A 27,851-nucleotide genomic window follows, 5' to 3' on the forward strand; every position below is an offset into this window, starting at 1 on the left:
AAAGCACTAAAAAGGCTATTCCTAAATCCAATTATTTTGAGCAAATAAGAACAGATTTTTTAAAACCCAGCATGTTTACATGTTTAACAACATAAAGTTGTCTAGTTAGATTAGCCCCCGATGAGCTCTATTCATGTTCACCTCTTCCACATCTCTTCTGACTACCTAATTTCCTCTGGACTTCTAAAGAATCTATTATTAACTATTTACTCTCACAAGTGGCATAAAGAAGGCAGAAGTTGTCAAATACTTATGTGGGAAGATCTGTCTCTGCCAAATTTCAAAGTGAACATCTTCAGATGCCCATGTCTGGACATACCTAATGAATGAGTTCCCTAGGGGCTTAAATGTGCAAAAGGCCAAGGATCCTTTTGGAAATGCAGCTGTACTAAAGGAAGAAAGAGTCAAGGCATACACCTGGTCTCTGAAAGATGAGCCACTATTGGGGGTCTTGACAGTTTATCTTTTCATTTGCTCATCCCTTCAACAAATATTTCTTGTTTACTATGTGTCCGTCATTGCTGGATAGTATGAAAAGAGGCATGAACAAGCCATCAGGCTCCTGTGCTGTCACTCTGTCTGTCCTCAGCCTGTCATTCAGCTGTCATGCAATCTCCTCATCTGTCCAATGAGGGAAATGGTAGCACATATCTCAGTGAATTATAAGCCCTTAGAGTGTTACTGGCACACAATGATAGCTAACAATTATTTTTGAGCACTTACTATTTTAATAGCCATAATTTTATTCTCTGGGCCAGAACAACAAATTCATGTCCAACTCTTTAAGAGAAGGGACAGTAAGGAGTGATTTAAGAACAAGAAAACCTGCTGAATGAAAACTTTGGGATACTTCAGCGTAAACTGGCACAAATGAGTTCACTAGCATTGACATTGGTAGTGCTGGTGTAGGAGGAAATGGTGCCATAAGAGCCAGAAGCAGAAGAACTTCTGTGCATCAAGCAGCAAACATTGCTTTAGGGCGCCAGATCAGGACAGGAGCCAAATGGTGGACACCATGTGACAGCCAAAACATATTTATCTATGAGTGCCTAAGACACACCCCCAGGGGATTTTCAGAAAGAGTGAAGGGTGATGGAAGTTCCCAGATACAGCAAAAATACTGTCACATGATTGTTTAGTGAGGTTTAAAAAAAAAAAAAAACACTATTACTAGCATAGCCTTAGAGTTTTTCGGTAATCATGCTACCATTTATTGAATCCCAACCACATTTCAGGAACTGTGGGAGAGTTTTAGATCATTTTATCTCTTACTACTCACTACTCTGTCTCCATTTCCCATCCTCTTGATGAGAGCACACTGAAGGATTAAATAACTTGTCCAAGGTCACACATTCAATACTGGGAAGCTGATTCTCCCTTCCCACCCTAACTAGAAAAGGCCATGCCTCGGGGAATATAGTGTGAATGACACCCACTCACAAAATATAACACAACAGTAATTCATTGGGATTCATCATCTCCCAACAGTTATCCAACAGAATGCCCTGGTAACAACTAACGTTTATTTAAAACCAGTAGGAATATGTTAACCATACATACATAATCATATGTCTTATTATTTAACATTAGAAATAATATAAAAGAAAATCAAATTGGTAGCCCTAATGTTATTATGATAAATCCAAAAGCACAGAGCACTTACCTGAAGGATTTTGTTGACTGTTATTACTGGAGCCTCATCATTTACCGATTCCACCGTTACAAAAAGAGTTTGGGGCAAGCTCTGTTTTCCAAGCTCTGAGCTGTTTGCAAAGACGGTGAAATTGTCGAGAAGCTCCTCACTATCATCATGCACATAAGAAATCAATTCATTTTCCACCTATAACCACCAGCAACAAAAATCACCAACTTACTGAAATGTGATTTTAAAACATGAATAAATTGTTATAATCCTAATTTTAATGTCTCTCGAAAACACAGAAGCATGTATTTATCCTGTGAGGTTTGATTCTGACAATCAGAGTGGAAATTGTGATGGACGGGATAGTTTTTATGAAGTGATGCCCATCCTAGGAATAAGTTTAAGGAGAAATGGAGTGACACAGCACATAGGGCAGGAAAAAGACCACTGCACTGGTAATCAGGAGACCTGAGTCAAAGACTAACTCTAATAGTAAAATGTGCTGTAGGTAAGTGATACAACCCAGCTGTTCTTCCAATGGAAGATTATCCACTAAAAGTTAGACTCTCCTTGTTTATTTACAGTGACTAATTTTTGAAGTTGTGGATTACTTTGTTAGACAATTCAGAATGTTAGGTTTAGCTCTGAAGCTTCTACCCACTTGCTCAATTTCTGTTGTTTGGAGACATCTGGACCAGGGGAACTATGAAGTTTCTCCAGACTTATCTTTTCTGAACTAAGCATGCATTATTCCCGAATTGTTCTCTGTATGAGAGACTATATGCTATGTCCTAATTCTATTCCTCCTCCTTCAGAATGGAATAATTTTTTGGTGCATCTCATGGCAGATGCTATCCATAACTACCATACATCTCCTATAGACATAATGATATATGTCAAAACCAAATTTTCTATCAAAACAGATTTCCCTTACTGTAATAACCCAAATGCAAACATTTACTTTTATCCCTGTTAGATTTCATTTTCTAATTTTTGTTCTGAAACAGTCATCAAGTGAATTAATTATTCCTCTTGGATTTGTAATAGCCACAAATTTGATCAGAATGCCTTTCATGTCTTTAAGGCTGTGATAGAAAATACTGAAGAGCACAGGATCATAATTAGAGACCAAGAGAATTTTAAAGCTAGAAGGGAACTTGGCTTCAGTGAGTCTGTGACCCAAACATAAAATGGCAGAGAACTTCCAAAGCCCAACAGGAGTAGTTGAACTTCTGAAAAAGCCTCTGGGGTTGTGTTTGTTTTGATAAAATACTGCCAAAAATTTTAACAGTTCAACTTTGCCGGTTCCTATGGTGCACTTCCTTTGAACAAATACTTTTGATCTCTCAGAGGTGTTTCTGACAAGAGTTGAAAAGTCCACGAAGAGTCTCAAGGGAAAATTGTGGCCATTTGTACACAGGTGCTGAGAATTTCTTTGGAGTTCTGTGAGCAGAGGAGTTCCAGACCATAGGCCTTACCACAAGTTCTGAAACATGCTGTTTTAAGCTACTTGAAAATAAATGCAGAAGATGGTATTGATAAAAAAAAAATGAGGGAATTTGTGCCTAAAATGCCTTAAGAACATAGTATTTAATACAAGTTGCCTCCTCAATATCTTTCCTGGAGAAATACATAATTTCTTCAAAGGAGTGGCATTCCCCCAAATTACATGCCTTTTAATATGCATTAATCTCAAGGCAAAGAGAAGATTTGGTGGGAATTTGCCTGTTCCTAGACTTCTAACACTAGAAAAATGTCTGCTGACTTAAAATGAAAAGATGTAACAGATTTGTAGAAAATCTTGAAAGATTGAAAAGTACTCAGTCCCCTATCACCAATCATGTTCGGGGCACACTGTGTCATCCCTCTACCCACCTTCTCCCTCCCACCTTGCTCCCCATCTCACTCAGGGTCAAAGGTGAAGTTGAAGTCCCTCCCGTGCTGGACCTCCCAAACCTCATGTACAGCTCTCCTCCCATAGCATGCAGTCCAGTCACACTAAACCCCTTGTTGCTCCCCACACAGCTGTTCACTTGCTCTTCTCTCTGCCTAAATGCTCTCCCTCCAGGTCTACGTGGCTCACCCATCCATTGCTTCCTCCAGGTGTCTGCTCAGAAGCTGCCTTCTCCATGGGACCTCCCCCGACCACTTGATTTGAAACTAAACACACACATACACATCACTGAAGGCCCCAGCGCTTCCCAGCTCCCTTTCTTGCTTTATTTTTTCTCCATGGCACTAAATCTTCACTCAACATGCCATTTATTTCACTTATTTTATCTGTTGCCTCTCTCTGCCTCCTTTCTCCTACCTGGGCATCAGGGCAGGATTATTGCTGGGTTTGTTCACCACTGTATCTCTAGTACATAAAGCTGGCATGCCTGGCACATAATAGATACTCAAAAATTATTTGCTGAATGAATGAATGACAAACATGGCCAAGGGCTCCTAAAGCCACTAAGCACTAAGGCCACTAGTTGTTAGGGGTTAGTGCCACTTTACGTGTAAACGATGATGTCTCAAAACCTGGAGACCTTAGAGTCATATAGGAAGAGAAAGTGTGAAGGGGTCATCTGGAAGAGCAGGGACACATGACCTTAACTGTGAATAAGGCTACACAATAACATGGATCCTTGAGGGAATACATATACTTGACATACAGATTTCAAGCAACCATTCTAAATGCACACTTCTCATAAAGCACAATCAATAATAAATTGACCAAGACAGGACTAAAATTTAGTGCTCAGTCTCTTACCTAGCGTATCTGAGGTAAACAGTATTGAATTCAACTTGCCCCGGAGCAAGTAGTCATCTTGGATGGTTTGTCCCACCTTTCAGATGGAAGCCATGATGAAGAGATGCCTATAGGAAGTCACTAAAGGATCACCTTCCCTGAGTCCCCAGTAGAAAAGCACTGATTTCCAAGGTTGTTTCCTGCCCTCAGGATACCCTGCTTCTCCCAACAGCTCCCTAATGCCCCCTGGTTCAGTCTAACCCTCTCAACATATAATTCAAGACTGTCCACAGTCTGGCCCTAGTTCTTAGTATGGCTCCTGAGCCCACCTGCAAGTCTTATGGGCTATTTCCCAGGCCCCAAACCCATTCACTTTAATGCCTTTATATCCTTGGTCATGCTGTTCCTTTGCTCATGTTGCTTTTTTCTTTTCTGTTTCTTCTTTGTTACCTCCCTGCACTTTCTTTCCTCAAATCTTGCTAAAACGTTATTCCCTCTGTGAGGTCTTCCCTATTCTCTTTAATTAGAGTCAGATGTGCCAACTCTGCACTTCTTAGCACCGCTGTGAGAATGCTCTGTGAAGCAACAGAAGGATGAACTAATATTAAAGCTTGTGTGCCTAATCCACCCCCCCCCCACCCTGTTCACTTGCTCTTCTCATTTGGCCCTTGCCCTAGGCCAAGATCTCCTGAGGGCAAGGAATATGGCTCCTTATCATGGCAACCTTGCACAGCAACTTGAACAGACGAAGGGCTTAGCAAATCGATTCAAGTCCATTGATAAGATGAAATCCTTACTAGCAAAATAAAGCAGCCCACATAGGTTTACAGCTAACTGAACAAAGATACCCAGAGATGCCAGGTGGTTGGTAATGGCTTCCAACCTGAAGAGCGCATATTCCTAGGAGCTTATAAAGTAAATGGTAGCAAGTTACTTTCAATACCTAGAAAGTAATGGAAATCATTCTTTTATTCATGATAAGAAAGCTAAGTCTCAAAATAATACCAACCTAGCCCAAAGCAAAGAAATATGATAGCAGCCTAGAGTTGATTGGTTATTTTACACTGAACATTAGATTGGAAGTTGTATCCAGTGCTTGATTGTAGGGCCTGGACCATTTAGCCATTGATATCACTATGTTTACCAGGAGCATGGCATCTGTTGATTGACTAATGGAATGAATAAATGAGTAAATCCACTAATGACTAAAGCGTGTCTGTGTTAAATATTAGGTGTAACATTCTGAGTGGGACAGTGAAGTGTGGAGCTCCTCTAGCAATGGACAGCTAGGATGATGCAGAGCCTAGATATCCATGACGTGAGCAAAAGTGGGAGAACCTAGAGATGTTTAACCTAAAGAAGTTACAATCCAAGGGAACTTGATAACTTTTTCTTTCAAATATTTAAAGAGCTTTTAGAAAAGGAGGTATGACTTGTTCTGTGAACCAGGACTTTGGAGAAGTGTCTAAGTGGCAGACTTCAGGTCAACAGAAAGAACTTTCTAGCAGTTGAAGTATTTTAGAACTGGAAGTACCCATTGCATGAAGTAGTGAATTCTCTATCACTGAATATATTTAAGCAATGGCTAGGTGATCTCTTTATGGAATTACCATAAAAGGGGCTTCTAGCATCTATAAAAAGGTTAAACTAGATACCCTTTCAAGTCTCATCACTCCTCAGTCCATTAATGTAAATAATAAATCGCACTTTTTTTTTCTCTTATCCCACATACCCAAAAGTATTAACTGAGAATTATTACCTGTTTCCTGGTAAACTTCATTAGCTTTACTCTTGGAAAATTAGAATTTTCAACATAACCATGTTTTGGTGGTTTGAGGAGAACAAATTCACAGTCAACTCCCTCAAAATATTTGTTTGGAATTTTGAGATAGTCTTCCAGAAGTGTTTTGGAACCACCTTCTTGGACTGTGAAATTTTGTACCTCCAGAGGAATCTGCTTAGGGACAATATCCACTAAGATTTCAATTCCATTCACAGCTTGGAAACCATTCACCACATCCAGTAAAAAACGGTCCTGTTGTTGGCCAGGAACTGTCTGAACATAAAAGATATCCCCATCATCAATATCCTGTTGTGTAAAAGTCAGAGAGGACTTTGCATCTCCACCCAAGCTGCCTTCTTCTGGTAAAGATTTCCGGAGGTATCCATGCATTGGCGGAATTCTGATGGTGAACATTGCCTCCGAAGGAATATTATCTTCGTGGACAGCCTTGAGTTCATATACACAACACACAGACACAAAAAGAAGAACATGTCAACACTTGCAAGAGTCAAGACCCTTGATGAACCAAATTGTTCTCTATTAATGTCTACAAATGGCTTAAGTTACAATCAGGGTTGATTCAGAGTTTCAGCCAGGGTCTGTTCTGGTGACCATGTCAATATTTGCATTTAGCCTGGTGACCATGTCAACATTTGCATTTAGCCGTGGTTGCAAAGAAAAGTAAGGGTCAACAACACTTGAATAGCTACTAATGTGTTAACAAGGCATTATTCACAGCAGCAAGACACCCAGGACTCAGCAAGATGAAGTGAAAGAAACAAAATGGTATAAGAAGAAACAATAAAAGATGGTTGAAGAAGCAGAAGCTGAATCACTAAAATTGCAAGACTTTAGAGGAAAGTTTTTCCTCTTCCATTTTAACTAGCTCAGTATTTCGATAATATATTTAATTTATTGATTCAGCAAAATCCATGTCAAAACTGTCATTGTAACTGATTTACAGTCACTGACCTACACATGCCCCCTTGTGGTGAAACATAAACTCTCCAAGATCCTAAAAAAGAATTGAGAAATATTGGTAAGCCCCGCATTTCCTTAGACAAACTCATTTAGTAAACTGCTCCTGATTTGAGTTAATTTCTTCTCAGTGTTATTGGCTGAATTCAGCAAACAAGTAAACTCCTTTGTAGTCCTGAGGGTAGATTCAGCATAGCCCATATTTGTGGCCAGTTGTCATAAATCACAGTTTACATACCCTGTACAGGATTACCCTAAAATGAACACTCTCTTCTAACTGTGATCAGCAAAGGTTTGCCTGCTGGAAGTTTCTAAGTAGGAGCCTCAGGAAACCAGGTAGCTTCTGGTGTAAGGTCTCCCCCCTGGCATTCCACTGGTCTGGGTCAATTTTATCCATCAATTTTAGGAAACAAAATGACGCCATATTCAGAGCTAAGGAAATTAAATGTGTAAGACAGCATCCTCTGCTGTTTTAGGGATCCTTTTTATGATTATGATTAAGTTGCTCTAAATTTTTATACCCTGCTTTATCACAACAAATGTAACTTACATCAAATGAAATATTGACAGTATTTCTATAAAAAATGATAAAAAAGTAAAGATCTCTTAATTTGCTATAATATGTGCATCATCTCCTCATTCCCAGTTCATTCTACACTAAACAAACATACATACTTGTGTGCTGCGGTGTACTCGGCTTTAACATAAGGCTTAGTATTACTTATATTCCCTTACCAACTATAGGGAAATTAGCAGTGTCGAAATCATGAAACCTTCCAGCTTTTCTTTTCGATGGCATTTACATTTAGAAAAAAGTAATTCTCAATACCAAAGTAAAATCAACACAAAAATAGCTCTTAGATGCAGATTACTCCGGGAGGGAAAGAATACTTGGACAACTACCTACCTGGAGTCTTCCTCGACTCAGTTTTACTGGTTTTCCTTCTTCAACTACAAGGGTCTTGATGAGCAGAATTTGGGCATGATGTTGGTGGCTTTCTGAGTACACTTGTATGTAGACGCTCACTTCTACATAGATCTCTTTAACTTTCACTCTCAGGTTGAACATATCGGAGTTGCCACTGCCATCATGCCTATAAATCACATGTCCTTGCTTCAGGTCATGCTGGGAAAATGTGTGGGACACTGAGTGGTTGACCAGCACTCTGCCATGCTTTGGGGGCTGCAGCATGTGGAATTCAATCTCATGGTCTGTTCTAACATCTTGGTTTGTGGTAACACTGAGGTTAGATGCTGTGAGGCTGCTGCCCTCTCCTCTTTGTACAACCAGGCCCGTGTTGTTGGCTATCTGGATGTAAGGGTCTGACACAGTGACCTCAAGAAGGGATGATGTGTAATGGACACCATCTGTCACAAACAGCACAAAGCGGGCGGAGTCGGCACCCTTATGCCTGAAGAGCACTCGCCCTTCGCGCAGGTCATCTTGCCTGAACTGGTAGAGTTTCTGAGTGGGATCACTGGCTCTCACCAAGTCTCCATTTGGGATGCCCCGCCGGGTGTAGAGCAACTGCCCATCATCAAAATCTGAGTCTGGGTCATGGTAACAGAGATCTGCCAGGGTCAGTAGGCGCTGGCCATTCCTCACGACATGAAAGACCTTATCTACCACACGCACTGGTTTCTCATCATTCCTTAACTCTACAGAAATGGCAACTTTGATTTCTATAGATAAATGTTCTGTGTCAAGATGCCTGACCACTCCCTCCTGGCCTGGACCTGCAGTGGAGGCCACAAGGAGGAATTCATCACACTGAGTCTCGGAGTCATCATGGACATACATCAGCCGTTCACCCTCTAAGTCTTGATCAGTGAACTCAGTGATACTGTCATGACTTCCCAGAGGATCTGAGAAGTTAACCAGTTTCAGCTTTCCATGTTGAGGACTCCTGGTGATTTTATATTGGAAGGTCCGATTGTCCAGTGTTTGAGCAAATAATTCTGATTTTGTAATTAATTTCTCTTCTCCTTCTTTTACAAATAATCCTTTGTTAGTTACAATAATGCGTGTCTTATCTGCTTCAAAGTTTATTCTGAAAGTATAATCTTTTGATTCTATGTGCTTTGCAACAATCAAGAACCTAAAGGTATCTTGTGTGTCTTCCCTGAGCCTCTCCTGTAGCTCATAACTTATCTTAGAGTCTGAAATGTTTTGTTGGCTGAAGATGGAGTTTGTTTTTAGAATTTTATTGCCAACTAGCAATTTTCCTTTCTTAGGTGGGGTCAGTAACTTAAAATGCAGTTCTCTTTGAGTTACGTCCACACCCTCTGTCACAGCCTGCAAATGATCAGAGTTCAGTATTTGTCTGCTTATTTTATTGACCTTGAGAGGAACATTTTTCAGAAGTATAAACTTAAGCCAGTGGACAGTAATAGGAAACATCAGCTCTTCACTGATTTTTCCTTCTACGTTAACTTTAAATTTAAAGTGATCTGTAATATTATCTAGCTGTAATCCTCGAAATGTACTATGGTACCGGACCCGACCCCGATTGATGGAACGCTGAGAAAAGGTACTAACTTGTTTCCATTCACCACTTGATCCCTGCCGCTGAATCTGGCCAAATTGGGGTGGATGAGTGATAGCATAGCGGGTCTCCATCTCATGGGGTTCACCATTAACCTCCACCGACAAGTCACTCTGTGTAATCAGAACCGCGCCACCCTGCTGGACGACTGCACTGGTTCTAATGACCACTTCAAAGTCCCAAGGAACAGCCATGACCCGTAACACTACCGTATTGCTAACCAGCTCTCCATCGCTTGCTCGCAGAAGGATCCGGGAGTTCCGATGACCTCTGTGCACATAGAAAATGTTCCCATCTCTTAAATCCCCATGCGTAAAACTATTGATGGCTTTCCCAGGATGATTGGTGTTTTCCAAAAACCCAGCATCTAAATTGAAGTTGCCAAGAACAGAGAAGCTAAGACTGAAAGGATCTGTGTCAGGGTCTGACACATGTATGATATTCGGAGTCAGTCGTTTCTTAGAATTCTCAAACAGGAGAAGCATGTTTCCTTCAGGGAGCTTCAGGTACGGGGGATCATTCACTGGAAGGACAGTAATGTTAAACACATATGGCACATGTCCTTGCAGACGTAATGGCATTTCCTTGCTGTTGGAAGAGACTGAAAATGTGAAAAAATCCCTAGGTTCTTCTGAACCATCATGGACATACCAAATTTTTCCTTGCCCCAAATCTAACATAGTAAAAGCCTTCTCCATTCCCTGCGCAGGAGAAACATCGATTTGAAGGAACCCATGCAGGGGCATTTCCTCTATTTTAAATAGTATTTGAGAATGATGGATACCCAAATCTTCGGATGCCACATCCACTTTCATATGCCTTTGTTCCAGAAAGGCTCGCCCACCTTCTTGGACCTCCAAGTTATTCAGACTCAAGAAATAGCTACTCGCATGGTGAATAAAAGGCTTTCCTGCCTCAGGGACTACAGTGGAAAGGGGAACTTCTGATGGATGCAGGTATTCTGTTGTCATAATGAAAGGGTTTTCATTATCACTACTCTGCACTTTACACCCAACAGCTATATCTTTGGACACAAGGGCATTCTTCAATGCTTTCTTTTCTGAGTTGACCTCCAAGCCTCTTAAGCACCCTTTGAAAGAGATTCCTTGAGCAGATTTCCTGGGCACGGAGGCCAGTTCCAACTTCTTAACTTCTTCTCCTTTATGGTTATCAAGACCTCCCACAAAGAGGGGGCCTTCTGAGACAAATGACTTGCTTTGCAAAGGCAGCGGTGTTCTTACCGCTTGCTCATCCACCATCAGGTCCAGATACCCTCCATTGAATTTGAGTTGAATAACATGCCACTTGTTGTCACTAACTAAGCTAAAAGAAGAGAGCTGGGTATTACTTTTGCTCCTTCCTACATGAGCCTTCAACAGACCATTAACTATTTCCAAAGCAACAAAACTTCCTTCTCTTCCTGACTGAAATAAAAGCAAAGCTTGTTGAGTTGCAGTCTGCAAAGCAAATTCCAACAGCCCTTCCCCTTGCACCCTCCATTCTGGGAAGGTGACATAGGATCTGGAGCTAAAGAAATTGATGGCTTCATCCTCCCCGGCAAAAAATTCATCACTGCATCCTAGTGACACCTCATAAACCTTCTTAAAACTAGGGTAAGATCTAAGGGATGCAAGGATCTCCCTCTGGTTAAATACCACATCCTCCATACACCCGCGGAAATTGGGGCGCTCTCCATCTAGGTAAGTGACATCAAGTCCACCATGGCCTGCTATATAGATTCCATGTTGAAAGTGCAAATTGTGCATCCCACCAGCGATCTGGCCAGTTGTCTCATAATGTTTGTCGATAACCAGAGAGATACTGTTTTTAAAACAGTACAGTTCCACTAAGTGCCAAACCAGGTCATCCATACGAAGTCTTTGCTCAGAAAGGAGTACTTGTTCGCCTGCACCCAAATTCACCCTCACCTGAAAGAGAAAGAATCACAATTAATCAATCTCATCTCATAGCATTTTATTGTGAAAACAGGGCCACCCACAGAGAGAGAAAGAGAGAGAGAGAGAGGGAGAGAGAGAGAGAGAGAGAGAAACTTGGACTTGAAACCACTTTCCACATAATGTATGGACTACATCAATGAGGTTTAAAAATTCGGAGTCAGAATATTTCAGGCATGCTGGTAAAATCGGAGGAGATCCCAACTTTTCACATGGCTTGTGATTTTATTCTAATAAAATAACACTAATCAAATGGATAGCGATTTTGTTCTCTTTCTCTCTCATGGTTTTTCCTCTAGTAATTGAATACTTACACATTTTTAAAGATTTAAGAAAATCTTACCCGTAAGTTTCCTGATAGCAGTTCTATTATACAGTAGTCATTCTTTCCAGCTGCAAGAAAAAGTAATCCCTGTGGTTTGCTGGTTTGAAATTTTAATTGAAGAGAGAACTCAGACGAAACTTCTATGATGTTGAGCTCCACATAGCTTTCACCATAAAAAGATGCTAGGGAAAAATTTTCAAAAGGAGTATAAATTAGTAAATTTATGACACAATGACAATCCCACTTTAGAGTGTCATCTCCCTTCGGGGATTGATCCTGCTGAGGAAAACTGCCTTGCCCAAGGCCACAGCTGGTTCCTGGGGTAGCCCACAGATTCAATGTCGGGGAACAAAAGCTCAGTGTTCTCTTGCCCCAACTCAAAACAGCTTTGATGGGCCAGTTTCTCCTCAGAACTCTCAAAAAGTGGTCGAGGCTTCTGTTGAAACTGAATTGGAAGTCTACTTTTCCATGTACCCAATCCCGCTTCTTTCCCTGTCACAGGGATAATTCCAAACCACTGATGGTGAACTGGTATAAAAGCAGAAGGGAACACATTAGCCAGCCAACAAAGATCAAGCTATAAAAAATACAGGGCAAATAGCAGCTATGAGGACTATGGAATTGGGTGTGTATTGCTAAATTTGAATGAAGCTTTGAAAAAAGATAAGGAAAAGCTAGGCGAGATTAGTTAACAATTACTAGCTAAGTATAAAAGCAAGAGGGCTTGCCTGGTAGCATATAGTCTTCCTTTCCTACAGCCGGAAGTCAGTGGAAGATAAGACTCCTACCCAGGAATTAATCATTAGACTAGTCAACTACAAATAGAGTTAAAGTCCCATCTTTGTTAGGCTTGCTCTGACAAAGCTAAGGCCTTGGTTGGGAAAGAATGGATCCTTGACATAAGGAATTAGAGACATCTAGGTTGATGTGTTCAAATACCTTGGGTCCCTAGATCCCTCTGAACCCTCTTAGCCTACAGAAGTGGCCTATTCCCTTACGAAGGCTGGCATGCCCCTTGGTTAAGAGGTGGCAGAGGATTCTCCCCACAAGCAGCATTTGACCTCTGAAGATACATCCCCATCTCTTCACCTGGCCTCCTGGCCGCTAGACCAAAACCAAAAGTTAAGTCACAACCTGTGTGGGGACATGTGGGGCTTGATATGGGTGGTAAAGGACTAGAGCCTACTGTAGCCATAGGACCTCTCCATGTGTGTTCTACTACCTGTAGCTGCCAGAGTACACATATGACTCAGGACAGCTGATCAAGGGGCAAAGCATGACGTTGGATAAGAAAGAGTCTATAGGTTTGGGATCACTCTCCAAGGATATAGAATATAACACTCTGGCAAAGACTACCAGAAATGGTGTGAACTCTCTGCTAAAGTGGCTCCTGGATGCACAGAAATTGCAACAACCCACTGTGAGACAGACACAACAGATTACCATGACAGATGGATGAAAAAGATGAAAGTGGTACTTCAGGATTGAACATAAATAGGACCAGAAGGCACAAGCAAGTGCGCAAGATGGTAGCCCCGAGCCCCATGCCATTACCATTTTTATGCCAGCACCTTTCCTCAGCTCATGCATATGGCTGCATGGGCGAATCCTGTGGTACCAGCTGATGGAGAAACAAAACACCTGAGCACGGCTCATAGATGAGTCAGCTTCATCATATGGCTTCATGATGAAAATAGACTCCAGCTGCACCATAGCTCCTCTTAGTGGTGGTCATGGAAAACACTAGTAAGAAAAAGTCCTCCCAGCAGATAGAAGAACTTGGGTAGAACACCTAACCATCCACTTTGCACACAGAGAGAAGTGGACTGAGGTTCAAATAAATGAAGGCTGATAGAGAGTGGCAAATGGCCTGGCCAGATGGTCAAGAACCTAGGAGGCAAAAGATTGAAAGAGTAGGAATAAGGAGGTCTGGGATTGACACATGAAGAGGGAAGATCTTTATACTGCATGTTAATGGCCACCAGAAAAGATCTACCACAGAATATGTGTCAAACAACCAGGCAGACAGAGTGACTTGGTCTGTTTACATCAACCAGCCTCTGTCATCTACACCCCATATGTTGGTACAAAGAGATAGCCATGATGGCAGTGTTGAAACTATGTATGCAACCAATAGTCTGGGCTCCCTGTTGGCAAGGCTTTCCTAGCTACTGCTACTGCTGAATGCCCAACATGCCTCCAACAGAGTCCAATACCAATCCCCAAGATGTTACTATCCCTTGAAGAGAGGCCAACTGTCCACTTCATGTTGAGCTGACTTCAGTGAAGCCCTTCCTCAGAATGGCCAGTATTCATTTCAAAAAATAAAATAAACACATATTCTGGGTATATATTTGACTTTGTTGCCTCAGATAGCACCCCTATATGAAGAGCTCATGGAGTGTTTAATCCACTAATAAAGGAGGCCAAATAACATCACACCAACCAAAGACATGCCCTTTACTCCAAGGAAGGTGTAGTAATGGACCTAAGATCATAGGATCCAATGTCCTAACATATATTACACCTATTATATATGATAGGACCTGACAGAGTGTTGGGACAACCTTACGGAGGTACAATTGAATCACTAGCTCAGAAGCAATACTTTTCTGGAGTGAGGTTCTATCCTCCAAGACTTCAAAAGAAAGATTTTTACTTCTAAAGGTCTTTAAATTATAGATCTTTAAACACCTCCTGCTGGGTCTCCAGGAGATATAATATCTGCATCTGAGAGCAAATGTTGATCCTAAGAACAGTCCTCAATAAGGCTCCAGCATGATTATCTCCATCTTAGATTCTGCTTCCTGAATCCTTCCTGAATTCCTACAACACTCTGAATATTCTTTTATTCCAGCATTCACCATGTTGTACTGAACTTACTTGCTTATTCATCTATCTCCTGGACTATTCCATGAGTTTCCTATGATAAGGAACCATCTCTCTCTCTTTTTTTAATCTTTCCCTCTCCAATACCTAGGCCACAGGTGCCTAATAGGTTCTGTTGGTAGCCCATTGAGATCCCTTTTAACAAGCTGGTATACCCATCCTTCAGCTGTTTCACTGTGTTATCCAGGAATTTCAGTGAAGTTACACCCCCTGCCCTAGAGGGGAACCTATAGCCAATGACTGATTGAGACAGACATTTAAAATGTGTAGAGCTCTGTGTTGCCATTCATATTCTAGAGTTTTCTCTAGGATCAGACTGAGAATAGATCAGCTAAAACTAGATCTTTGCTTGGTATCTTCTCCTGACCTATCATGCTTCTCTCCTTCCTTCCAGGTCTCTCCTGGTCACCTCACTCAGCAATTTATTTGCACAAGAATCCTTGCCTATGCCGCTCTCCTTAGGGAACCCAATCTAAGATGAGTAGCAAGCAAGCATTTTTTGAACCAAACTATATGAACCTAGGAGGCCCTCACTTTATAGTTGAGTAAACTCAGGCCTAGAGAGGCTTAGGGACTCATGAACCATCAACAGTTCAAAACAGAGCTAAGACAAAAACCAAGCATTCCCCACCTCTGATCCTGTGTTTTCACCAAGACAAGAAGCTGATACAGAGATGAATATGATCTCTACAAACTTTCTCACGTAGGTATAAGCATGCTTCTCTAGTTAAAAACTACCATTAATAATTCGGTAAAACGAGAATGTAGCCATAAGGTCAGAAAGACGAAACAAGTCTTTACAAACCCTATGTAGTGTATGTATTCTCCTGGCCTTCCGGTTACTGAATACCCCCCACTCTGATTTTTGACAGACGTAGAGGCTGTATTGTTAAGCTCTCAAAACCAGGAAATGTTTTCTAAATCATTAAATCTACTGCTGAGAATGACTAAGTAATATTATATTTTCCCACAGTTCACCTCCCTGGCACTAAATCAATTCCAGGATCAGCTGGTGGCTAGAAATTTCCATTGCCTCAGGGAACAAACAAGGAAGCAGGTTCCAATGTGACAGCCTACAACCAGTTATGTCCTCACACATCTCCAAACTGACCTCAACTTTATGGCTCTTAGTGAAGCACCTCAAAATAACAGTAAGAAGCAAATCGAAGCACAAGAAAAACTGGGTCCTAGAAAAAGAAAGGTGATCTCCACCTGCAGCAAAGGAAAAGGTGTAATTTCAGTATTACATGGGTAGGGCAAGCCAAGGTGAACAGAAATCAGAGCAACGTCCTGGTTTTATGTGCTCATGTAAAAAGGTGAAATGACTGAATGGAAGCCAAGTTTGGCAATAAGGTAGGTAAAAGACTTTTCAGGGAAAGTAAGCATTTCTATTCCTCTATAATTTCTCCCACGGGGGTGATTAGTGGACTCATTTTATCTACCTTAGAAATGGTTCCCATTTCTTTTTCCAAACCACATCTTCTTGGATTTTATTTTGTTTGATTTTGGTTTTCTTTGTTTGGGGGTATTTTGGTTTATGACTTACTGAGCACCTACTATGTGCCAGGTACTATCAGGAGTTGGAGGTAAGAAATTACTGAGACTAAGGGGCCTTCCAGTCTATCAGAAGAGAAAGCTGCTCAAAAAGAAGAGTATATCTGATCCAGGCACTGTTAGAAAGTCATTGCAACAGTAGCTTGTTTGGGTCCCTGCCGGGGTATCAAAGAAGGAGCACTGTGCCTATCAAGTGTCTCTCTCTAGCAGATTTCAGTGGCCCACCCTACATGTACTTATGCTGTCCACAAATATACCAAATATACCACAGATATAGGGATTCAAAGGTGAATGACATAGACAGCCAATCAAGTAATTACAGTGGCTTAGTACCTGGGAAACAGAGAGCACTATAGAGGGACTCAGCCAGGTCTAGGGGGATGGACTGAGGGGCTTCCAGAAAGACCTAGTGAGGAACAGGAAAGAGCAAGAGGAGAAAAATGAGGGGAGATAGGAGGCAAAGAAACCAAAGGTCCAGTCTGGCCAAGCACAGTGTGAGTGGGGAGCAGCGAGGGTGGCAGCTGCAGAGGTATGAGGGGGCAGGGGACAAATGGTCAGAGGGCTGAAAGGCCTTCCCTGAACTTTCAGTTTAAACTTTCAAGGGCCTTATTGTCAGCTCCAGTTACCTTCCTTCTTTGTTTCCTGGATTATTATCCAGCTCCACTCCCATACTATCCCAAAGAGAATGTGAGGTTTTGAGGGCAGGAGGCTTTACTAGTCTTGGTCTCTGCTCAATCCTTGGCACTTACAAGAGTGTCTGGCACATAGGAGGCACCCAATGAGGGAGGCAGGCAGGGAAAGAAGTAGGTGGGTGGGTTCAACAGATTTTAAAAGCTGGACTGTCTAGGAGGGAGAAGGGGAGGACACGGGGGCAGTCTAGATGAATTTCCAGGTTTCTGACTAGGTATCCACTTATGGAGAGAGGGTTCCTAGGAGGGAAGCTTGGTTTTGTTTTGCTTTGTTCTGTTGGCACATATTGACGAGAGATTTTCAATGAACGTTTGGGGAGAAAATGGCTGACTGGCCAACTGGATCCTCATGGTCAGGGACCCACTGACAGGGGCAGGGGAGTCTTACAAACCACTTCAAAAAGGTTGCACCTCCTTCTTCACACAATGGGGAAGGTACGGTTTTTAGTTGGGAGAAGACACATCAGTTCTGGATTTTAGAAAGATTGGCCTGGTGACTGTGTGAGGGCAAAGCAAGAGTGAGATAGAAAGTAATTAGGAAAGTATTCCCAAGAAAGAGATTTCGGAAGTATTTGCTTTCCTGGGAAACTACAGCTGCCTTTTCATAATATAACATTGTCGGCAATTTTTTTTAAAGATTTTATTCATTTATTCATGAGAGACAGAGAGAGAGAGAGCCAGAGAGAGAAGCAGGCTCCATGCAGGGAGCCTGACATGGGACTCGATCCTGGGTCTCCAGAATCAGCCCCTGGGCCAAAGGCGGTGTTAAACCACTGAGCCACCCGGGCTGCCCCATTATCAACAATTTTACACTGTACCTTTTATGCATTGCGTTTCTTTGAAATGTATTCTACAGATGATATATCATAAGCGTAGAAGCTTATTTTAAAAGTTAAAATGTAAAACCACAAAAACGAACTTCTCTGCTACCGCATTGGCATCATATAAAGGTCTAAGATGAGGTGCTAGGAGGAGGGCCAGCATTATAAAGCAGCTCTTCCTCATGCTGACCATGTGAGGGGAGTCACAGCACTTGGAAAGGAAAGCCACATTTTTACTTCACAAATCTGCTCTGAGGAATATCTATAGTATTTAACTGTGGCCCTGACGTTGCATGCTTTATCAAACCAAACCAAATCAAATATTTATTCAAGAGATAGCTAACCATCCAGAACACTCTGAGAAAGAAAACTTCCAGGTATGGAATAACTCAGCACAAACACCTAACCTGCCCGAGAGGCCCAACCTCCTTTGTCCATTAGAAGCAAACCCCAACGAGGGAAACTCTAAGAGTCTCTCCCACAAAACTCAGGTCCACTAACATAGAAGTTGGGACAGAAAGTCAACGAGTGAGGAGGTGTCTGCTCCATGGCTGCAGGGATGGGCTGTGGTTTAGTGGGCTGGGGGACCACAGGGGCCTCTGGCACCACATCTCTGTTAAATGTGTTGCTGGCACTGTAGGAGGGCGGGAAAGGACTGGTAGTGGGCCCAGGGCCACCATGAAGATGCCTGTCTTGGGTTTCTAGGTGGGGCCCAAGGGATCTGTGGCCCTGCAACTCTTCTATTCTTCTTGTAGAACAGGACCCAACACCTTCTCACTTTTCATTCATTCATCCTCCAAACATGCCATGCCAACTGCTCAGGTGGCAAAGGGCAAAGCAGCACTTACCAAGCTTCTCCTCGTGGGGCATTCTCTACCTCATGCCTGCTGCATGGGGTCAAGTAGACTGTGTCCCGCATCACTCCGGGGGGAGCTATTCCTGTGGACTCTGTAGCTTCCCATAGCACCCCTGGAATGAAGCGGGGAATCAGCCCTAGTCCCTAGCTGGGTACTGACTGAGCTGAAAACTCCCTCTTCATGACATAGTACCTATGTCCTATCTTGGACACATGTGGCCCTTGTGCAAATCTATGTTTATCTCCCACTCTTAACCCCTATTGCTGCTGCACCAAATTACTGCAAATGTAATGGCTTCATATGACACAGATTTATTGCTTTACAATTCTGGAGGCTAGTAGTCCAAAAACAGGTCTTGCTGAGCTAAAATCAAGGTGTCTGCAGGGCTGTGTTTTTTTCCTGGCAGCTGGAGGGGAGAATCTGTTTCCTGGCCTTTTGTAACTTGTAAGAGACTGCCACATTTCTTGGCTTGTGGCCCCCGCCAGCAATCATGTCACTCCAACCTCTGCTTCCAGCAGATTTTCTCCCTTTTTTAACACTTTGTGTTTGCTTAGGGCCCACACAGATGATCCCATGTAATCCCTCATTTCAAAATCCTTAATTGGATCACAGCTGCCAAGTCCCTTTTGCCATGTAAAGCAACATAGTCTCTATTCTGGGAATCACAATGTGAACTTCCCTGGGGAGCTGTCATTCTGTCTTCTCTGGTCCCCAGCTGTGTTCTGTCCTTCAGGTGCTCGGACTGATTGAGCACCTGTCATTTGTAGGTACTGTACTAAGTGCTGGGAAGATGGAGCCGAATAAAGCCGTAGCACTGGGAAAGTCCCCAAAAGCAGAGGTTATGAGTTTGGTTGAGTTTGTAAGGCAGGTGCAGCTCTATTTCTAATTTAATAAAAATATTAAATTAAGATATTTTAAAGAAAGGAGATTTTAATCAAACACCTGAACTTCTGGGCTTCCCCTCATGAGTCAGCTGATCGGGCCATCCTGGGACCTATTGATCCCCACAGCACAGCAGCCATGAGTGGGTTTGGATGTCTCAGCTCCGGGGTCCATCACTCAGTGGCAGCTCCTGCCACACTAGCTGTTGCTTGGCTCACCATGACACACTGGCCATGGTGAGCATTTGGGTTTGGGCATCACAGTTTCAGGTAGAAATGGCAAAGTGGAAAAAAAAAAAAAACAGAAATGGCAAAGTGAGGTGCCAAGACATTCACTGTGGAGTCAGGAGAAAATATTACGAATTCACAGGTTACCTTCATCTAAAAAAATAAGAATTCTTTATTCTTCTCTAATTTACAGATTGATGGGCATCCTGCCTTAGTTGCCTATGTGAGCCCAGCCATGTGTCTCACCTGCTAGGTACACAAGTGTCCCTGAGGGAGCAGTGGGAATTCTACAACCCAGAAGGTTGTAGAACTCTCTTTCCCATTCAGTGACACACCACACATGGATCTGCCTGGCCAACGGGGTTTACACTTGTGTCATCTCACCTTAACTAAACAAATCCTCTCTTACAGGATCCATTGCTTTTTCAAATTCCTGCAAATCAATCATAGCTTAAAAATACATGAACTAATGCGAGGACCAGTAAATGCAAAAGGAACTGGAAGTGCTGGCACTTCTCTTCCTGTTCAGGCTTTTCATCAGCGCTTGGTGCAAGGTCAAAGCAATAATATTCTAATGGGATCTGATAAGAAGGGAGCCAAAAATGAGACATTGAACTATGGACAACATGGGTCTAATGCTAAGTACATGTTGTACCTTGAGAAAGTGGTTAGTGACAGTAGTATTGATATTTGATTTGCAAATAGGAATGTGCGGAGGGTGTAAGCTAAGGATATTCTTACTGAGACAGGATCTGTTTACCAGGCAAAGTGGCTCCCTGTTTGGTGAGACTATCCGAGCTGAGGACACATCACCCGATGTCCCTCAAAGACCGAGAACAGAGTTCACCTATGTTTGACAATTAGATTTATTCAAAGCAACAGCCTGAATCATCCAAGGAAGTAAGAAAGAAAACTAAAATCAGATCACACATCTAGCTCGTCAAGAAGATATTCTTCAAAGCGTCCCAAAGTAGCTTTTGATAAGACCTCAGCATCCAATATTTGTGTTGCAATTAGAGCCATGGGTGGGATGCCTGGGTGGCTCAGCGGTTGGGAGCCTGCCTTTGGCTCAGGTCGTGATCCCAGGATCCGGGATTGAGTCCCGCATCGGGCTCCCTGAGGGAAGCCTGCTTTCTCCCTCTGCCTTTGTCTTTGCCTCTCTCTCTCTCTCTGTGTGTCTGTCATGAATAAATGAATAAATCTTAAAAAAAAAAAAAGAGCCATGGGTGAGGAACAGTGTATATGTTAGAAGTACTGTAGTTTTTCCTTATCTATGATTTCAGTTACCTATGGTCAATCATTGTCCAGAAACAGATGATCCTCCTTCTGACCTATCTTCAGAAGAGTAATAGCGGCCCAAAGCTACGTCACAATGCCTACGCCATTCGCCTGGTTCATCTCATCACATAGACCCTTTTCCATCTCACAGCACAATGAGAAGGATGAATGCAGTATGAGGTATCTTGAGTGAGACCACATTCATATAACTTTTAATATAGTATATTTTTATAATTGTCCTATTTTATTAGTTATTGTTGTTGATCTCTTATTATGCCTAGTTTACAAAATAGACTTTATTATAGTACGTAGTATAGGAAAAAACATAGTACATATAGGGTTTGGTACTATCTGTGATTTCAGGCATCCACTGGGGGTCTTGGAGCATATCTCTCGTGGATAGGGGGGAACTGCTGTCTATGCCATGGAATTCTTTATCCAAGAAACCTTCCCTATCCACATCCTGGGCCCCTCAATGAGAAGTATCTAATCCATTGGCTTCTTAGCCTCATACCCAAGGTAATTGCACAGATGACGAGGAGAGAGGCTAATGAGTAGAAAAGGAGGGAAATGAGCACTACTGCGTAGTTGTCTGGCTGTAAGGAAGTCTTACACAGTATTGTATTCAAGCCTCTCTGCAGAAGTTATTATTTCAATTCTACAGATGCAAATTTAAGACTAGATAGGGAAAGTCACTCTGAGAACAGATGACGGCACCCAGGTTGAAGCCCTAGTCCTTCTGACTCCAAGGTTATGGACTTGCCATCACCCTATACTGAGCACTACTAGATCGCTGGTCCATCATGGATCACCACCCAATCAGTACCATTCATTGTGCTCCCAGATCTCCCTGTTCTGCAGCTGGAATCTTCTCTCTCAAAGCCACATCAAAGCCCCAGACCTGCAGTTCCCGGCCTAATCGACCCTTCCGGCCAGGAAGGAATCAGGAGAAAGAGCTAGGAAGGGCCCACATACAGCAGGGTGGCAGCAGAGCTGGGGGAACTGCAGTAAGACCCTGAGCAGTTGGGCTAAGAGTCAAGTGTCCATACTACAGATGCCATCGTGGCTGCAACATTACTCAGGCTCCTGGTGAAATCAGGCGGTGTAGGCCGCAATGGCACTGTCTACTCTAGGCCTAAAATGAAGTAAGTAAGTGTTCAGAATTTAATCCAAATCCTACAAAGAGATATAAGGCTGTTGATTAAGAATGTTTTATCTTAAAAAAAAAAGCATCAAAGGAAGTCTTTAATTGAACTAAATTAAATTTCAAGGAGCACAGAGGACGAGAAGGCCCACGTGCAGGACTCTGTAGAGTCGTACACAATTAAGTATGCTTTTATTAGTAATCCTCGACTTTTGGAAAGCGCCATGGAAATGCAAAGCATTCCCAGTAAATCAGAAAATGTGGGTGGGCTTGTGGAGGTACTTAGAGAACACAGGCCAGGCCTGGGGCCCGAGAAGACCCGGGACGAGTTTAAGGCCCCGAAGGCCGGCGGGTCGGGCGCAGCCGAGTACCTCTCCCCGGGGCGCAGGCCCAGGGGAGGCGCAGGGCTGCACGGCTCGGCAGGAGGCCGGCGGCACGCGTTCCTCCGCTCGCCGGAGCGCGACCAAGAGCCCAACTCTGAAACCCCGATGGGCGGCGAGGGCCGCGCGGCCTTCGGGAGCAGTCCCCACCCCGGCTCCGGGCTCGGCCCCGGACCTGGCGGGCCGCGCCGCGCGGGGAGGGGGGCCGGGGGCTGGAAGCTTCCGAGGCGGCGCCCACCCCCCCGCGCAGGGCAGAGCCGTCTCCTCCCGCCGCCCAGCCCAGGAACGCCCGGCCTGGGGTCCCTCCCGGTCGCCGCGCGGCTTCCCCGAGCCCCCGGCTCCCGGCTCGCCCACCCTCCGCTAGCGGGCGCCGCGCGGCCGGGGAGGGGCCCGGGACGGGGAAGGCAGGCGCGTACCTCCGAGCGCCCCGCGCGCCCCGCAGAGCCCCAGGCAGGCGGCGAGCAGGACGAGGCGGCGGGCCCCGAGCCGCCCCATCCCGCCGCGGCGGCCCGGCGCCCGCGCTCACTCCCCGGCGGCCGCCCAGCCACCTGCGCCCGCCCGCCTCCGCCCCGCGGCCCCGCCCGGAGCCCCGCCCACAGCCCCGGCCCCGAGGCCCCGCCCACAGCCCCGGCCCCGAGGCCCCGCCCACAGCCCCGACGCCCGCGCGGGGGCTGGGCCGGGGCTGGGAGAGCCGTCTGCGCCCGCGGCCCCGCCCACAGCCCCGCCCCGAGGCCCCGCCCACGGCCCCGGACCCCCCCCCCGAGGCCCCGCCCACAGCCCGAGGCCGGCGCTGGGGCTGGGCAGAGGCGGGGAGAGCCGTCGGCGACCCGCGGCCGCCAGCGCCAGCCGGGACCGGGCTTCCTCCGGGTCCGCCTACCAAACCGGGCGGGAGCGGGGCGCGGGGCTCGGCGCCCAGGGCGGGGTTGGGTGGTCCCCGCCCAGCCGGTAGGGTGAGATGTGCTGGCCGGAGACGGTGACCCAGGAAGGCCGGGAAGGATTGCTGGAGGGGCTGGGACCCTAACTGGGCCTTGAGGCAGCGGGTTCCCGGCCCCGACTGAGCTCCATCCAGGAGGCGGGGGCGGGGGCGGGGGGGAGGTTGTTGGGTTTATTGCTGTATCTTCAATGTACACCTGGCGCGTTGGCACCAGCAAATGCGGGGTGGATGAATGACCAAGAGTGGGAGGTGATAAGATGGCACCATCATTCCTTATCAAATGTGAACCTCATTTGTATTTAAAGGACGATCCCTCAAGTTTCTTCACTGAATTTTTTGGAGGTTCTATCAGAGGAATGAATCGAGGCCCAGAGGTCGTGTGCAGATACGCACCTTCTGATTTGGGGCGCACGCATGCTCCTAGACAGCTCCACTCGGGTAATGAGGTTTCTGGTAACATGGACTTGAGCAGGATCCGGCAACAACAGGGTTTGATCAATAAGAGCCAAGGGCCTTCTAGATCGACTTCCCTGCCGGGTGAGTTTCCCTGGCTGTGTTCTCTGCAACACTGGTGTTTGACAAAATAAAATGCCAAGGAGTGTGCTACATGGGCAATCAATGCTAGTGATACTTTGTTCCTAATAAAATTAAGGATGACTTCATATCCCCTTCCTTTCCGTTTTTTAGTTCTGTAATAGTTTTTTTTTTAAGCGTAGAATCCAACTTTGACTTTTTTGTCAGCAATCTGTAATTTGTTTAATCTTGAGCAGACACATTTCACCTGCTCAACAGTCCCCCCCCCCATTCTCCTAGCAGCTTTATCCTACTTCTCTAGGGGAACTGCACCCTACTTTTTGCCTCTCTCCTGCCCTGTCCCCCCCCACCACCACCACCATCACCACCTGGCTGGCACTATCCTGCCAAAGAGCTGGAGATGAAGTTGATCTTATAAGTCGGCCTGGGGCTGAAAGGCCAGTTCAGCTCAGACTGGTCCAGGCATGCAAAATTTCTCCTGGCAGGCTCAGGTATTCACAGACACTTAAAATATGGGTGGTGCAGAGCAAGATTCCCCAGAGAGGCCCTGGTATGCACCAAGGAGGCTCTACTCAAATGTCACCTCTGCTTAAGAGCCCAGGCTTGGTACTTTAAGAGATCTGAGTGAAGATCCCAGCTTGGGTACTAGTTAGTGGTTGTGTGGTTTACCTAGCTCGTGAGGATTGATTGTTGAGCGTGGTGACTGGTTCATTCCACCTTGGGGCCCAGGCAGGTCCGTTGGGCTTCTCTGGCTAATTTCTGAGCATCCCTGGAGAGATACACAGTCCTGAAAATGAGTCATTTTTATCTTTCCTTCAGGATGGTGGACTGTCTTATTTTCCTTCCATGAGCTTAGCCATATATACTGATAAGACTGTTCATGCTATCCATGTAACAATTCTGATACCGATGTCAACGTGTGGTGTTTTTTTTTTTCCCCACCATCAGGCATACTCTGACACCAGCTGGGTTCAACTGGACTCAATTCTGGCACTAGCTACATGAGATTCCACAGGTTAAAGGCTCAGTCACACAAGACTGCCATTCACTAAAGATGCCAATCACAGGTCCAGATTGCTACGTGACCTTCTGACTGACTGGTTATAAATCAGAGACTCCCATGACCCCCTACTCGGGATCAATTAATTTGCTAGAGTGGCTCACAGGACTCAGGAAATGGGTTTACTCACTAAATTCTGGTTTATTATGTTGGGAAGCAAGAATTCCTGCTCCCTCAAAGGCCCTTCTAACTGGACTAAGAATCAAATTGACATGAGACAGATTAACAGGAGAAATTCAAATTAATAGGCTTATATATGGGGAGTCCACATAGAGACGGAAATTCCAAAGACAGGCAAAGTGAAGTGTATGTCATTCTGAACTAAGGACAAAGGGGTAGGGGGTCTGGGATTTCGGAGGAAAGGAATGCATTTCATGATTCCTGATAAGAAAAGCAGATATTTGGTAATTACATGTTTGCCCTACTGTACAGATGGGTGACTCAGATAAAATTCACCTCTGTTTGTAACTCTTACTCTGGAAAAAAAAAGCCCAATTTAGATTCTTTTATGCGGTTAAGGGAGAAGCAGAAGTATCTCTTGAACCTGCAGGATCTCGAATGCCTTCAGCTCAAAATAATCTACACGTCAAAATGGCACATGGGGTGGAGGGAGGGTTGGGGAGGAGGGCCTATCCTGAACCTGTTCAATTACAAAAGATGTTAAAGGATATGAAGGAACTGTTTTACTTAGTGCACATGAAAGAGGACTCCAACTACCTCCATTTTGACCTCAAACTTTCTAATTGATTTGAGTCTCCTTCCAAAGACCCTGTGGGCAAAGTATTCCCTGATGGCAACCGACACTACCCCCTCAAACAGTGAGGACTGCCCTGAGCCAGCAAGACTCCTTGTGATGGACTCCAAGACAATGATTAACCAGACTTTTACTGTCCACCTGTGCAAACCCACCCGATCTTTGTCCCACATTTTTCCTTAAATACACTGGAAAGTATTTTCAGCCGTTGGAGATTGTCTTTGGAACACTAATCCACTGTCTTCTCGGCATTGGCCTCACTGAAATACATTCCTTTCTGATTTCACCACCACTCATTTCTCTGCCTTCAGATTTTGTCAGTGGTGAGTGGCTGAACCTGGTCTTTCTGGGACCCCTGGGGCCATGGACTCTTGTACTCCGGTACCCCAGCTACACAGAACTTGAAAGAATCAACTTGTAGGAATCAACTTGAACTTGCAACTTGTTATAGAAATGAAGATGCAGGTGAAGAGCTATGTAAGGCAAGGTCACAAAGGAGTTTCTGTCCTGGTGGAGTTTGGGGCCCTGCCCAGTGGCACGTGGAAACGTTCCAGTTCACCAACCTGGAAACTCTCCAAACCCTTCCTTTTGGTTTTCGGTGGAGGCTTCATTACATAAGCATGATTGCTGAAATCATTGGCCATTAGTGATTGAACTCAATTTCTGGCCTCCCCTCCCCTCTTTGGAGGTCTGGGGCTGAGACTGAAAGGTCCTACCATCTAATCACATGATCAGTTCCCCTGGCAACCAGCCACTAGCTTTAGGGTTACCTGGGGCTTTCCAAAAGTCACCTCATTAACATATCAAAAGGGATACATTTTATCATTCTCATCACCTAGGAACTTTCAAGGCTTTTAGGACAAGTAAAAAATAAAGACAATATATTTATTTCTTACTATAAATCACAAATCACAACATGTTATTAATTTCTAGCATTATCCCACTGCCCATAGCAGTTCTGATTTTTTTGAGGTTGAAGAACCCTGGACCCAGTGGGTGGGAATTCTAGCTCTGGTTCTAGCAGGGTGACAATCACAAACCTTATTAACAATTTCAGTGTCCTCCCCTATAAAATGAAAGGATTGGATTAAATGTAAACTCCAGGCCCAAAATTTTATGATTCTCATTTGTCATCATTGGCATCAGTACAGCCCTGCCATTTAAATAGAGCTCTTTTACTTAGCTCACAGAGAAACTTGAAATATTTGAATTTCTTTACTCAAACCAAAGGCTATGATTGTTAATAAACTTGAAGCTTTTAATTTAGAAAAATCATTTCAAGTGTCAGAAAGAGACTAGGAGTGATCTGCAGAGTGCCACTTCTTCCTCTTCTTTAAATTAGCTGTAATCTATCACTTAAATGCTTCAAACATTGAAAGTGGTCTCCAGCCAATTTCCATAGCAGTTAAGACAACTCTAAAATAATGAGAAATTAAGATGTTCAGTTGTCAGGGAAAGCCCGATTACAGATATGGTGATGCAAAGGATGTTTCTTTATAGTGTCTGGTCAGGAAATCCATCTGCATAAGGGTCACACTCAAATCTAGTCATTTTGGCTGGCACTCCCCTATTACTCCTCAGCAATGAGAATTATTCTATTTGGGTTTTAACCTGGACACTGTCCACTAGGAAAAAAAGGTATAAAGAATAGAGAATGAATATAGAGAAATGGAGGGCTAAGAGGAGAGAGATGTATACGCATTCACCAAATATTCATTGAATTCTCCCAAATGCCAAAGGCACACAAAGATGTCATGGTGCATACACAAATGAATCAGAACTTCTACTTTCAAAGATGTTATAAGGTAGAGAGGGATATAAGACACATGCAGCAATAATTTTAACAAAGGGAAATTGGAGATTGGGCCAGGCCTCTGGGCCT

At 44.2% G+C, this 27,851-nt stretch overlaps 1 protein-coding gene across 2 annotated transcripts in view; it reads right to left on the bottom strand.

Annotated features, from left to right (window-relative positions):
• LOC129509626 (chondroitin sulfate proteoglycan 4-like) overlaps positions 1 to 23,211 on the bottom strand; it is a 68,517-nt gene extending 45,306 nt beyond the window's left edge. For both annotated transcript variants that reach the window (XR_008664379.1, XM_055325407.1), the window contains exons 1-5: positions 23,104 to 23,211; positions 11,985 to 12,148; positions 8,048 to 11,614; positions 6,139 to 6,609; positions 1,664 to 1,840 (exon numbers count right to left, since the gene is read on the bottom strand). Coding sequence is in view for 1 of the 2 variants with exons in the window: in XM_055325407.1 (XP_055181382.1) it covers positions 1,664 to 1,840; positions 6,139 to 6,609; positions 8,048 to 11,614; positions 11,985 to 12,148; positions 23,104 to 23,182 (4,458 nt within the window). In the remaining variant the exon portion in view is untranslated. The remainder of the gene's footprint in view (positions 1 to 1,663; positions 1,841 to 6,138; positions 6,610 to 8,047; positions 11,615 to 11,984; positions 12,149 to 23,103) is intronic.
• Between the last annotated feature and the right edge of the window lie 4,640 nt (positions 23,212 to 27,851).

This window comes from Nyctereutes procyonoides, unplaced genomic scaffold, assembly GCF_905146905.1.
Source record: "Nyctereutes procyonoides isolate TBG_1078 unplaced genomic scaffold, NYPRO_anot_genome, whole genome shotgun sequence".
Classification (NCBI taxonomy): Eukaryota; Metazoa; Chordata; class Mammalia; order Carnivora; family Canidae; genus Nyctereutes; species Nyctereutes procyonoides.